At 38.7% G+C, this 14,179-nt stretch overlaps 2 protein-coding genes and 1 long non-coding RNA gene across 4 annotated transcripts; all 3 read left to right on the top strand.

Moving 5' to 3' along the window:
• The first annotated feature begins 105 nt into the window (after positions 1 to 105).
• On the top strand, positions 106 to 7,142 carry LOC136443373 (glycosyltransferase 8 domain-containing protein 2-like). Of its 2 annotated transcripts, XM_066440596.1 has the most exons (10): positions 106 to 149; positions 565 to 724; positions 1,210 to 1,311; positions 2,088 to 2,277; positions 2,872 to 2,989; positions 3,382 to 3,472; positions 3,621 to 3,721; positions 4,166 to 4,332; positions 4,916 to 5,028; positions 5,739 to 7,142. In XM_066440596.1, the coding sequence occupies exons 2-10, from the start codon at positions 685 to 687 to the stop codon at positions 5,915 to 5,917; spliced, it is 1,101 nt and encodes a 366-aa protein (XP_066296693.1). In that variant the 5' UTR covers positions 106 to 149; positions 565 to 684; the 3' UTR covers positions 5,918 to 7,142. The 2 variants fall into 2 exon arrangements, with proteins under 2 accessions (XP_066296693.1, XP_066296692.1); XM_066440595.1 differs by lacking the exon at positions 106 to 149 and having other exon boundaries at positions 342 to 724.
• A 962-nt stretch (positions 7,143 to 8,104) lies between these two features.
• On the top strand, positions 8,105 to 8,882 carry LOC136443087 (uncharacterized). Its single transcript, XR_010757075.1, has 3 exons — positions 8,105 to 8,223; positions 8,495 to 8,590; positions 8,844 to 8,882. It is a non-coding gene; the product is annotated as an uncharacterized lncRNA (long non-coding RNA).
• Positions 8,883 to 9,026: 144 nt separating this feature from the next.
• LOC136442956 (SET domain-containing protein 4-like) lies at positions 9,027 to 13,979 on the top strand. Its single transcript, XM_066439998.1, has 8 exons — positions 9,027 to 9,040; positions 9,412 to 9,838; positions 10,827 to 11,001; positions 11,425 to 11,509; positions 11,771 to 11,857; positions 12,411 to 12,458; positions 13,283 to 13,376; positions 13,845 to 13,979. Exons 1-8 carry the CDS (start codon positions 9,027 to 9,029, stop codon positions 13,977 to 13,979), a joined length of 1,065 nt encoding a protein of 354 aa, XP_066296095.1.
• The last annotated feature ends 200 nt before the right edge of the window (positions 13,980 to 14,179 follow it).

Below are 14,179 nucleotides of genomic sequence, written 5' to 3'. Positions count from 1 at the left end.
ATAAAATATTTTATCTTATCTTATTTCCAATTAAATTTTCTTGTTAGTACCATAAAAGGCATTTTACCCTTCACTGAGTGATGTACTATTCTTATAACCTATAACCTTTTCGCCAGCGCCTGGACCAGAGCACAGATTTTAGTGGGAATGTGAGTATTCAAATTCTAAATTTATACCATTCACAAAAGTATATCATGCAATTTATTTTTCCATCTTGTAAAGTAGACAATACCACATAGTATCCATTCAATAATGACTTCACTTGAGCCTTTAATTTTGGAGAAGTAGACTTGATAAAATGTCTTACTCCCCTGATCGTCTTAGAACCAACGGAGGGACCAAAATAAAGGCATGATTGATAACAGACGAGGCCCGCTACGTGGCGCGACCCCTGTTGTTTTTCATTAGCCTTAGTAAACAGTAACACCTTACTGATTAGTTTAAATGCATTTGTCATGTTTTGATGCACGTTAAAACAGTTAGAACGGGACCGTTTCGGGTCTACATCCACTAGACACAATGTATACGTGGCACTGACTACATCTGCTATCCAACTGTGTTCAGAGTCGGAGGCTGTGTCTGGATGCTGCTGTTGGATTTATCTTAATCTTATCGTGAAGAGATTTGAAGGAGCTCGGACATAAATTATTTGTCTGAAGCTGTGGGAAAGCGGAAGACGGCATCATGCCTATCCTGGCGGCCATGGCGATCTCTCCCAGGAAGAGTATGTATTGCAAATGTCATTATCATAACTAGACAGCACGTGAAAAGCTTTCTGATTCACATACGTATACGCAGGCTGCAATTCGAAAAGAAGCTGCTAGCTGAGCTCTTCTTTTCAAGATCATTTAGTCCAAAATTATGGTTAGATCTGACCATTGTCTCCAAACAAGAGATATTGTGTCCAGTAAAAAGGTTGTTTTGGTATTTTGTTCACAAATAAACGAATTATGAAATAAGACAATACTTATGCCTCTAAAAGGTGCCTGAATACTTTTTTTGACACTAGTGAACTAAGTACAATTGAATGAAGTCTCCTTTCTGTTGCTCGTTGTATGGAGGTACCGGTAGTTATTTTTATATTTTCATGTGCATTTTTTTATAACTTGCAATCTCTGCCTAATAAAAAAAGTAATATAATTGAATTATGTTAAGCAGAGATTGTAAGTTGATTTTAAATTTGATGTCTAATTCCTTTTCATTTTGCAGTTTTCTTGTTCCTGGTGTTTGCTGGGGCCATCGGTCTGCTGCTGGCCTTCCACAAACCCAGCCGCAAGAAACTCATGCAGGCACCTAAGCTTGTCTTTGATAGTGAGTACAGAAATCATTCCACAAAACAACATCCCCTCTGGAATATCTTATACACAATGTAGTCTGTTGTTTTCTTTATGATCTACAAGGGGGTCGTAACATCACCAGATAAAACTACAACTTGTGCCAGGTGAGCATACTAAGTATGCATCAGAATGGGCTACAGGAAGTATGGCCTTATATACATGTCTGGGTTTACACACGTTTTCGAGTTGACTCGGAAAACAGGACACTGTGTGTAAACCCAGCCATGATATGAATTTCAAAGAGCGTGATTTCTTCTAGAATAATTTCATCATAACATAAGTTACATATGCATAATTAGATAGATATCTGACTTGGATGTATCTGTATCTATGCACCCGATTTACCCGGCATAACACACCAGCTTCGCAGGCTGGCACAAGGCACGGTAGCAGCTGGTTACTACATGTAGTATATTACCCTTAACGACCTGTCACACCTAACCTTTGCACATCTGACTGCAGGCAGGCATTGTTTAAAGCTATCTAGTGAGGATGTATTTGATGGCTTTTGAACACAGCAATCCTTGGTTGATAACTTTGGTCCTTTAGTCAAGGCATGACTATTTCTTGTTGGAACCAAGGAATGGTGGCCTGAATTGGCTGAATACCATCCTACGTAGTGACCCCATAGCTAAAGAAAAATTAATTACTAACCACGGAAGCGATTTTATTTTAGCCAGTGGTCACTACGGAGGATGGTACTCAGGCTAAAGGGATGGTTTATTTGAGGTCCAACTTGTTGTATTTCAGGCAGGAATGCGGGAGAGCTGAAGCCCCCTGAGGGGTTTGATCCCACCGCTGACACCATCCCCGTGGTGATCAGTACCGATGAAGGTCGGCTGATGGGAGCCATAGCAGCCATCAACAGTATTGCCACCAACTCCAAATCTCCTGTCAAATTCTACCTCATCACAGACAAGGACACTAAAGACCATCTAGAGTAAGTAAGAGTGTCAGAAAGTTTATTCGTTTGCTGGATGGAACCTTTGTTTATTCATGAGAAGCTAAAATCGGCATACAGACCGCTTTTCATTGAGGTCATGAGGGAAGAGGTGAGGGTCAGATGAAATATAACACAGAACATAACTCACTAGATACAGATATAGAATATAGAGATATAGAAATTAGAAGGCACATTATGGTACAACAGGTTTTGTTATCCTTTTTGACGTCATGCATGGAGTCAACTTACCATGTCAAACTACTTCAGATCTAAACTCCTCTGTTACTGTAAGTCAAGACCTCTGACCTCTCGAACCTCTTAAATATTTTATCATTATTGTGTACGTTAGGAACTTATGTTTGTATACATGCGGAATATTACAACATTGTTTTTGTACTCGCTACGTGTTAGATGCCCGATATCAGCTATTGCTGCTGGGATGTCTAGTATTGCCTTGTTGCAATTTAATAAAGATTAAAATTTTGAAAATTAAAGTAAAAATGCGTGGAGTGATAAAAGGAGAGTTGTTTAAGTGCAGAAAAGATTTGTTTCAAGATGTCTCTCACTGAAAAATCTTCTCATTTTTCACAGACAGTGGATTCTGAAGACGAGACTTCACAGCATCAACCATGAGATTATCGTGTTTAACGAGGACTGGGTGAAGGGGAAGATCAACGTGAGAGGAGGGAGACAGGAGCTCGCTAGTCCTGTAAGGCCTGCTTATCTTACTAAATGCCAAATAAAGTCAACAATAGTAGAGAAGTACATGTAGTAGTATCCAGTATTTGATTATACTGCTGCTGGGGTCCCTGACACACGGGTGGGCAGCAGTCGGCTAGTCTTCACACCGCGCTTGCAAGCGGTTCTATCTAGCGGGTCCATGCTGGCAAGGCCGCACACCTTAATGTCCTTTTCAACGCAGTCTAAAACTGCACTGTAAAAACCAGCCATTAGTATTTGAGAATATATTACTATATCTTGATTGCACTTTGATAACAAAGCATTTACTTGTCTAGTGTTAGAGTCTTATCTTGAAGCAACACCAATGCTGTACTCTTCATCTATTTCTATTCAATGTTCTATGATTCTATCCCTCTACAGCTCAACTATGCCAGATTTTACCTTCCAAAGCTACTGCCTCCTGACTTTAATGGAAAGGTCCTCTATTTGGATGATGACGTCATAGTTCAAGGTCAGTAATGTCTTGTGTAGTTTCCTTCATCAATCTTTGCTACTTTCCTGAGGAAATTGACAAACTGAGGAAATATATATGAATTTTTGCGCCCTAACAAGAGTGAATGATTTTTTACAATTGATTTTTTACTTTCCCACTTGTCCAGGTGACATCACTCAGCTGTACAACACCAAGATTGATGAAACTTTAGTCATGGCCTTCTCGGAAGACTGTAACACTGTGTCCAACAGATTCGGCCTCTTCATGGTATGTTTTTAATATTATTCTATTTGGACCATTGAAGAGAAGGTAGTCAGAAGAATTTTATTACTAGTACATTCCCTTTCTCGACATCATGTCAATTCTCATCTCCCTCCAATCAGCATCTTCTTACTTACATGTGTTTAAGTTGTCATAGATATTGCAGTATTGAGTTTTGTTTCTCAAATTTTTTCTGTCTTTTTAGCACTGATTGGCTTGTCAAACTTTTAAATCAGTCTTAGAGTAAATGCAGAAATGTTCGCGGTTTTCACGGTGACCATTTCACTGAGAACTTAAAACCAACGTGAACATTTTTGTTGAATACTGTAGTAGTATGTTACTATAGCGCTGCTGCAAACTTAAAACCACTGCGAACACTCCATTCTCCCCTTAGCGCGAAGTAAAAACCATGTGAACTTAAATGCATTTACAGTATTTTCTTTCCAACAGAACACTTATGCCAACTATATCAACTTTGGGAATGAGAATGTGAAGAAACTTGGGATGAAGCCAGGGACTTGTTCCTTCAACACGGGAGTTTTCGTGGCCAACATGACAGAGTGGAAGAACCAGAAAATCACCACCAAGCTGGAGTTTTGGACAGCACTCAATACTGAGTAAGAATTTTTTTAAATTTTATATGAGCAGATTATGCAAATTAAAGGACCATTTTGTAGTAGATTAAGAATAGTATCATGGCAGTAAATTACATATTATCAAGAAATGCACCATTTATTTACATGCTCAGGCTAGTAAGAAAAATACAATCTGCTTGGTTTGTCAAATTTTGTTATGTCGCAAGCTTCTAGCAAAAGAAATGTTGACTGCTTTAGCTTTATAAGACAAATGATGATAATGATAGTCATGTTAAAGTGAGGATAGCAGGTCATTCCAAACATGTTGATTCTTATATTATATGTTATAATGATGATAGCAGGTCATTCACTGTCTGCTGATTCTCCTTACCAGGGAGAATGATTATAATGACAGTCATGTTAAACTGAGGATAGCACGTAATTCCAAACATGTTGATTCTTGTAATGATGATAGCAGATTATTCACAGTCTGCTGATTCTCCTTTCAAGGGAAAATGATGATAATGATAGTCATGTCAAACTGAGGATAGCAGGTCATTCAAAACTACTGATTCTTGCACTGATGATAGCAGGTTATTCACTGTCGGCTGATTCTCCTTCCCAGGGAGAATGTGTATGGAGCCCAGCAGGGTGGTGGGGGTTCTCAGCCCCCCATGATGATTGTGTTCTACGGCCAGTACTCCAAAATAGACCCCATGTGGCACATCAGACATCTAGGTTTGTACTGTCCTTAGAAACATTTTGATACCATTTTATGTTCCAAAACTGTGGAATTGTGTATCTGAGAAACTGTAGAAAATAACTTCGATGTTATTTAAAATGATAAATGGACAGACTGTACTGTCCTTTAATAAATAGAAACAGTTTTAAACCTTTTCATATCTCAGAATTTTGGAATTGTGTATCTGAGAAACTGTAGAAAATAACTTCTTCCACCAATGATAAATATTGTTATTTGAAATGATAAATTGAACAGACTGTACTGTCTTTATAAACATTTTTATACTCTTTTATGTCTCAGAATTTTGAAATTGTGTGTCAGACTCAGAGAGTGTTAAAAATAACTTCTTCCTTCGAAAACAAATTATTTGAATTAATCAATTAGACAGACAAGGGTTTTAAACCTTTTGTTTGTCTACCCAGTATTCAGGCCATATGCCTTTCTATGTGTTAGAAATTTTCTAGTACAGTCACTGACTGTACTAGAAAATTTCTAACACATAGAAAGGCATACTGTGTTTTTTTATCAAGCAAATATACCTTTCTTTAAAAACCATAGCGGACTTTTGAATTTTTTTCTTATGGTTTGAATAGGACTGTGTACTGTCTTAGTGTTGGTAATGAAAGATTATTAGATTATTTACTTTAACCAATCAGATTGCTTGTTTGATTGAAGAGATTTCTTGACCAATATTACACCCTTGCAGGTTGGACAGCAGGAACAAGGTACTCCAGACAGTTCATCATGGAGGCGAAACTCCTCCATTGGAACGGGCGCTTCAAACCTTGGGGGCGGACCTCGCAGCACATGGACGCGTGGGAACGATACTACATTCCAGATCCGACGGGAAAATCCCAACTGACAAGGAAATTCCGAATGTTTTAAGCGAAGACAAAGTCTCCATATCATTAATATATTAGTCACAACATTGATGGACGTAGCCAAAGCTAGTGGAATATTGGCCTTAGATATAAAGGTGTTCTTCAAGACATGAAACATGTCTTTTAGAAGTAGAGAATCTCAAAGCCAAACTGTAACTGTATAAAAAGTACAGTCTTAAATACATCATTGATGGGTAGATGCTCCCAGTATTGTGGACTTGGTCACACTGTACCATTATTAGTGCTATTGTGAATTCTTGCCATTGTTGTACATTAGAGGTACGCTAACCACAGCAAGTAGCAAAACTTAGTGCTTAAGATGATGTAAGTTGCAACATGTTTTAAAAAGTGATCTTTGGTTGCTTATGATATCATGACATCTAACTTGTGTTGCATTAATGTTAACAATGAAGAAATGGATAGTGGTCATTTGTAATAACCAGTTGTTTTTATATAGGAAATATTGTTAACAGATGTGTATGCCTTTTGTGCTACATGTTTGCATTTTATGTTACGTTTTTCTATGAAAAGACAAAAGTACTAGTAAATGATCTGTTGGTTCTGTACTCAGACACTAACATTTTTAAGGTGCTGTTTTATTACCCAAATGCAGTGTCACTACCCAGAGCCATATTGGTGCTTACTATAAAGCCATTCAGAATTATTTTGTCTGAAATATGTTACACTTATACATATTGATCCATGTATGAATTAAGAGACAATATGCCAGTACTCCTTGAATGTTTTAACAAACGTAAAATTAGTAGAAAGGAAAAGTTATATATTAACGATTCTAGACTTTCATAATTCCTGCCAAATCATATTTTTGTCAGTCTGTTTACTGAATCTTGTTGTGTTATATATTTTTAAACTTGTTTGCCAAAGAAGAATCACAGTGTATTGCAGTAACAAATGCAAGTATTATTGTATGTCCATGTACTGTAGTGAAATAATGTTAGCTGTCTAGCAAATTGAATGTTATATATATATTTGTAACACATGTTTTGCATTAACAGTATACATATATGTTTACTTTTGTACTTTTTGTAAGAGCAAAAGAGTTCTAGTGCCAACTTGCGAAATGATTAACTAACCAAGCAAAAAAGCTGAATATTGTGTTAAACTGCTGTATAAAAGTAGTTAAAGTTATAGGTCTGCGCTTTTGTACAAACAAAAAAATCAATCGTTTTGCTGCATCATTGAAATTAAACCTTACTGTAGTGTGAAAATATTGTGAAATTGTTCATACAAAGTTAAGATTATTAAGACAGGGAACAAATTAGAAGTAGAGAGGCCTATCCAAAGCATCTCAGGAAAAAGGGGGACTTTTTGGTAGTCTTCTTCTGAATGTACTATTAGGAAAACACAAAAATGATGGAGCTAAAATTTCATGTTTTTAGCCCCAGAAAAATGTGCATGGAAGCAGTTAAAACCTAAAGATAGTTGAGATGAAAAAGTGTAGAAAGATTTTAGAATTTGTCACCCCCTTTTCGGTGAAATAGTCCGACGTCGTAACGCAACACCACAACAGAGGAACTTCACACAGGCCAGTTAACGGTCGGAATTCCCGCGTATAGCGGTCAGTCAGAGTCAGAACACTGGGAAAATAAACACCGTAACTTCTCGCCTTCTAACGTCAAAAAGGTTAGTACGCCACTAGACCAATATCTGACATGTTTTAAGAGCATACAGGCTTCTATGAATGGCAAATCGTCTGTACGTATAAAACCTGGGTCAAATATAGAAGTGCGGCTTTAAAGGTCACACCACAACCTATTTTTAGATGGATAGCACACACAATATTTGGAAGCCAATTTGTACGTGCGAAAGTTTGCCTCTAAAACAGTGCATTGGAATATACATTGTGTTTTCTGCTTTTATGTGTTTGAGAAATTACATTTCAGTAGATTTGTTGATACGCTCTTTTTATTTGTCTTTTATCGCATTACATCAACTGAAGCTGTTGGTATGTATGGCAATACTCGGAAGACTAGTATGGTACATACCGTGTAAGTGCGCCATGCAGCGAAACTAACTATTACTGCAGTATGTCATGATCATATTGACATGCTTTTGATATCATGGTCGAATGGAATGGCCGATACTCTTGAATGATCCAAGCAAAACATAGTGAAATGTGAGGAAATGAAGGCTAACTATTCTAAATTTATTCCTCTCTATCCTTAGGATAACAAAACGTACCAAGACCCACGAGTAAGAAGATAACGGGGGCAAATATGGCTTCCAAGAAAAGAGGTCGAACTTGGAGGAAGAGGAAAAAGAAAACGCGTGAGCGGGACAGGCGGCCAGGTGAGATATCCATGCATTTTGATCCAAGAACTTTGCTCCGTCTGTATTAGAATAATGCTATGCATTGTATGGTCCACACTCAATTAACCAAGTGCCACTTCAACGGGCGATGGTGATACTTAAGATAATAGGTACTTTGTATAACCAACTGTTCAATGATCATTAAAAATACGTCCGTAAATCTATGGCTGGCATGTTATGTCGGTCAATCTCTCCTAATTTCCAATGGCAAACACCATGACTAAACTCAGTTGCAACTGTTTATATCTAGTGTGCCAGGGCAAAGACATGGAATTGATCAACCTACAACAATTTATGAAAGCCAACGACTTTAAGGGATGTCCTCTTAAACCAGCCATCTTTCCTGGTGAGTAGCACTTTTTTTTAGTTGTTTTTTGTCACCACATATTGCACAACTGATATTACTACTGTACGTAAGTACATGTAGTCCATAATTTTTACACCAAGGAATGTACTGTTGGAAGAGTTGCTGCTTCTAGAAAGTATTATAAAGAAGCGGAGATGACCTTTATCAAACATTCCTCCCAACGTACATTGTTTATAAAACTGTACGTGTACAGCATCGCGATGTCTATAGAAACCATCCGTACACCTTACAGGTACGGGGAGGGGAGTGATGGCTGCGAGAAGTATAAAGGTAAGATTTCTTGTAATGTCCATGTAACTAGTGGTAAATCATTTTGTGTTAATTAAGTCAAACAATACAATTTTAACACCGTCCTGTACGTATTCCCTTTATATTTAATAACACATTCTGAGCAACGCCATTTCCCATTTACAACATGAACTTGAAGAAGTAATTTGTTTGTGTTGCTTGTACTCACATTAATGTTTACGTTATTGAGGCGGGAGAAGTCATCATCGCTGTACCAAGGAAAATTCTGATATCGTGTCGAACCGTTCTGTCCTCCAGGCTGGGCATTGAGCTGAAAAAGTAAGCATTCCTTGTTTTTTTCATTATTTATTCAACACCTTGTTGTCTTTCCGTTGTTGGTATATATCGTAATACTGGAAAACTGTTGTATATTTAACATCATCTTTCAATGAACAAACTATCACGTGCACTTCTATAAATAAAGCCAGTTGAGTACTTTAAATCCTTACCTCTACTGGATAGGATAAATACACGAGTGAGAAATTTCTGAGACTGTTTTCTTTGTTCTGCAGGTGGTCCATTACGAGTCGTTTCACCTGTGCACAGGTACTCTCATTGTTCCTCCTGTTGGAGAAAAACAAAGGAACAGCCTCGTTCTGGCATCCTTACATCAGATCACTACCTAACACTTTCACCACTCCCGTGTATTTCACGGAAACAGAGCTCGATGCCTTAAGTCCATCTCTCCAAGACAAAGCGAGAGACCTTAAGAAAGAGTTGCTCCACGCCTACAATGACCTTGAACCGTTTGTCGCGTCTTCTCTGCCCGAGTTGGACTCCAAGTTCACGTTCGATGCGTTCAGGTGGGCGTGGTCTGTTCTGAAAACGAGGACGCTGTACCAGGAGGATTGTAAGAGTCCCTACCTGTCCAACAAGGAGCCGCAAACATCAACGCTGGTGTCGATGTTAGACCTGATCAACCATTCTCCATCTGCAAAGGTAAGACTCCGAATATACAACAAATCATATAGATGTAAGGGGAAACAGGAGGGGAGGCAAAGTAACAGGAATAGATATGAAGGGAAGGAGCGAAAAGGAATAACATATGGCGGTAAGCGAGCGTGCGTATGTGTGTCTCTTTTGTGTGAATGATTATCAAAACAAATGTGTAAGCTCATATCATTGAATGATAAATATAGAATACAACACGGGGTAGAATATTTCGAATGCATTTCGAGCGTGCCGGTTGCGCCGCCGTCGGAAATTCGAATACCGGATTCGGAGATAAGAATCAATGTTGTTGCAGTTTTGTGTTCGAGGACACAAAACTCCCTCAACTTCTGGCGCATTCCGCATTGAAATGTGTGTTTTCTCGGGTGGGTATGACCAAGGTATGACATAAATAAGATACAACACGTTGTATTCCGCATCACCCTCGGTCCCAGCCCCCCCCGCGGGTCGGATCGCCCTCCGGCCTACGGCCGTCGGGCGATCCGACCCGCGGTCGGGCTGGTACCTCTGGTGATACGGAATACCCCGTGTTGTATTCTATATACACATTTGTTTTGATCTATGTTTACAGTTTCTGCACTACAGTATTTCTTTTCTTTTCATACTGCACTACCGTCGGGCCTTTGTCAAGTCTATTTCGCAACATCTTCGAGAACCTCTCTCCATAACTTATGCCTCTTATATGTAGCACGTACTAGTATTCAGAACGTAATGCGTATACGGCATGCAATTAGCCTGCTATCTAAACCTATTACTGCCGAATCTCTTTTGGTCTCTTTGGTCACGTTACATCGGAGTAACAGCCGTTGCATAAGATATGTCTTTGGACACAACTAAATGAACCTATATGCGAGATATTGACCGTAAATACACGAAAACGACCTTAAAAGCTTACGTTCTGGCGACGTTCTCTTATATCTACACCGTACCACTGTTCCATGATTCATTTACAGTATTGTTTTGTCCATATCTCCAGGCAAGGTTCGGGTATAACGTGAACACCAGCTGCTATGAGGTGCGCGTTCTGGAGCCGTACAGGAAATACGACCAAGTTTTCATCTCTTACGGATTTGAGGAGAACACGGAGTTGATGCTGAAGTTTGGATTTTACGTTCCGAAAAATCCCAAAGACTTCATAAAGATAAACTTGAGTATGATATGTCTTTTCGTGATATACTCACTGCATTGCATCGTAAATTACGTCAAAGTAGTTATTTAGTACTGTAAATGCATTTAAGTTCGCGTGGTTTTTATTTAGCGCTAAGGCGAAAATGGAGTGTTTGCGGTGGTTTTAAGTTGGCGGCGGCTCAATGGTCACATACTGCTACAGTATTGGGCAAAAAAGTTCGCTGTGGTTTGAAGTTCGCGGTGAAACGCGTCGCCACGATGACCGCGAACATAAAACCATCCCGAACATTTCTGCATTTACAGTACTTCATGAAGGATACAATCTAAAGTTTTTACCTTTCTTACACATGGAGTCAGCATCCATGTAGTGTCAAGACGATTAAGCCAAAGTGTTTCTGGCCTCATGACATCTTTTTCAATCTACTGAATGGCATTTTTTCACACAGGTGAATTGTTCGAGTGTCTGCCACAAATCAGCGACGACGAGCGCAAGAACAAAGTTGACCTCCTGTTTGATAGTGGATTACTCAGGTACAATTACAACGTTTCATGTAGTTATGAAAAGCAGTTTGACATTGGTGTTGTTGCATGCATGGTTTTTGATGAATTCGATAAGTTTATTGTCATATAACGTATGTATAGCCATACTGGTATGCGTATAATGTTTGACAGCATATCGTTGATCCCGTTTACGTCATTGGCAGTAAATTCATGAAATAACGTATGTTTTCAGAAATTGCAGACAAACAGTAGCGCAAAGCTACACGATATACGATTATCATTTTTTTGCAGCAATCAAACTTGCACCTGGAATGGGATCTCCTGGCAGGTGATGTCGGTACTGCAGGTCCTAGCAAGCAATGGCATCGACAAAAACAGGTCATTTTTTCAGAACCTTTTAAAGCAAGTTATCTATATTGTTAGTTCAGATATGATTATGATCACTCTATGACGATATTCCCTATTTCTCTTACCAACTATAGCATACAAACTTACCAACGTATGATAAATATATATACATATGAATAAATACATAGCACTATTTCCAAACAGACGTTAGCCCCGGTGCCTATTTTGCAGTGTTTCATATGTCTCTTTGGCCCTGCAACAGAATGTAAGGCGCCAGTCAGCTACCACATGCTAAGTATACTTACACCACATCAGTGTGTTGTTTCGCTACATATATACACATTAGTGTGACGGTTGTTGCTTCAGTTCACTAGTGTGTTGTATCACTACATTAGTGTGTTGTTGTATCACTACAGTATTGACATTAGTATATTGTTGTATCACTACATCAGTGTGTTGCATCACTACATTATTGTGTTGTTGTATCACTTCATTGGTGTGTTGTTACACTACATTAGTGTGTTGTTACACAGTCTCCACTAACCCTGTAATAACTTGGTCTACAATGTTGTCTGTTTTCCAGCGTCCCTTCTATGTTTCCAAAGTCCAACTCACTTTTAGAGTTATGCCAGTGAGTAAAGTATACCTTTGATTGGCACTCCCTACTTTGTTCATATAAAAGATAAACGCAAATTACCACAACAGATAAAGCCATGCCTTCCAAATCTTCTTTTCAATCAAACTGTTTGCGAAACAATGATTGTGACTTTTGTAAGAAGGTAAATTCTTTTGGTAATATTAATTCAATTGTGAGTCACGATGTTTGTCAATTGCCAAGAACAAAGCGTCGACCTGACGATGCAATTTGACTATGACCTTCCTTGTTATATGATTTTATACGTTATAATATGGTATTGTATAGGCTGAGCATTTCAGTCGGTCATTAAATTTCTATTGAGTACAACGAACGTTCTTAATGAAACCAAAGCTTGAGGAAAGTAAAGCAACTTTTGTACCATTTCATCAATTAAACATTGATTACCAGTAGTATGGGAAACTATGGTGTGCCAATCGAAGACAGACGCTTTTTGCATCATATCAAGCTTGATAATTATAACTTGTTATCATTGTGCAATAATCTTCAATGGAAAAGACATAATATATGCACTAACCTCCATCATCAGCACATAACTAACTAGTCAACCATTCGACATTCATGCTTCCCTAGCTACTTTCCTTCGAAAGGACGATTCCACCATCCTTCCTTCGTTGTCACATATATGTTTTACGTATTCAAGTTACCAGACTTCACTGAGTTAGATCTAGACTAGAGTTTTTCCATCTTTCGTTTACCATTTATTTTGTTTTCGATTAAACACTAACACGTGCGCTCCTGTGTTTTCCTACACTGTTCAGATTTCAGATCGCACGTTATAATTATATGATGCCTTTCAGAAACGCAGCGCTCTCTACCGAAGAACTACGAGCACTGCAAGCAGCACGAACTGTACTGGAGAGGCGATTGAAATCTTATGAAACCACAATTGAGGTTAGATCATCGCTCAAACAACGCTCTATTCTACATTTAGCTGTCTCGTGTTTTTCTTTTATGTCCTTCTCTTTTGTTTGAGTCATTATTTGTTATCGGCAATTTCCCGCTAGATTGTTAGCTCCACTTCTATATTTGCTGGTCATTCCAGTATCGAGACGGCATAATTCCTCAGACAATTGTTAAGCAAACCTCACCGCAACTGTTATGGTACGGTGAACCATGGCTAGAGACAAGGCACGAATAAGCCTAGTCCAATGTCCGAAGATAAATCCGACCATATCGAGCAACGAAAAAACAGTGAAAATCTTTCAGAGCAAGAACGTCTAGCCCGTAATGGAGAATACTTTTGTTCTAGACTGGAAGCACATGGCCCATGGGTTTATAAGTAAGAAACCCCTCTGGGCGAAACCAAATTATAACGGTCGCCACGTCTGGTCCTAAATTCTTATTTCTTTTTATGCACAGGAAGATGAACTGTTGCTGAGTGAAGTGCAGACCCCGTGTATGGAGATGGCGGTCGGCAGCAGGGCGGAGGAGAAAAGAATGCTGCGTCATGCGCTAAACATCCTGACTCAAGACAAACCAATAAATTCATATTGATGATGTCTACTATTGTCTGTTCTTCATCATCTCTTGAAGAAGTCACGGGTGGAGGAATATTACATCGTGGGTTTACAGCAATGTATGTAGAAGATCCTTCTCATCACACAGGTTTCATGTCATAGTTTCATACAGAAATCTTCATTAACACAAAAAAAGTACAGCGACTTTCGTAAGGTCTACTACATTCTATACATACA

Source organism: Branchiostoma lanceolatum, chromosome 10 (assembly GCF_035083965.1).
Source record: "Branchiostoma lanceolatum isolate klBraLanc5 chromosome 10, klBraLanc5.hap2, whole genome shotgun sequence".
Taxonomy (NCBI): domain Eukaryota; kingdom Metazoa; phylum Chordata; class Leptocardii; order Amphioxiformes; family Branchiostomatidae; genus Branchiostoma; species Branchiostoma lanceolatum.
The sequence above is the reverse complement of the archived record's forward strand: the minus strand, read 5'-3'. Positions and strand labels throughout refer to the sequence as shown.

What these genes read in the sequence shown, in the direction of transcription:
- LOC136443373 (XM_066440596.1), top strand. Translation starts at nt 685, where the DNA reads ATGCCTATCCTGGCGGCCATGGCGATCTCTCCCAGGAAGA. An exon ending in ACCTAAGCTTGTCTTTGATA is followed by an intron (nt 1,312 to 2,087) that starts GTGAGTACAGAA and finishes GTTGTATTTCAG; the next exon opens with GCAGGAATGCGGGAGAGCTG. An exon ending in TGATGACGTCATAGTTCAAG is followed by an intron (nt 3,473 to 3,620) that starts GTCAGTAATGTC and finishes CCACTTGTCCAG; the next exon opens with GTGACATCACTCAGCTGTAC.
- LOC136442956 (XM_066439998.1), top strand. An exon ending in TTTGATAGTGGATTACTCAG is followed by an intron (nt 11,510 to 11,770) that starts GTACAATTACAA and finishes ATTTTTTTGCAG; the next exon opens with CAATCAAACTTGCACCTGGA. An exon ending in CTTATGAAACCACAATTGAG is followed by an intron (nt 13,377 to 13,844) that starts GTTAGATCATCG and finishes TTTTATGCACAG; the next exon opens with GAAGATGAACTGTTGCTGAG.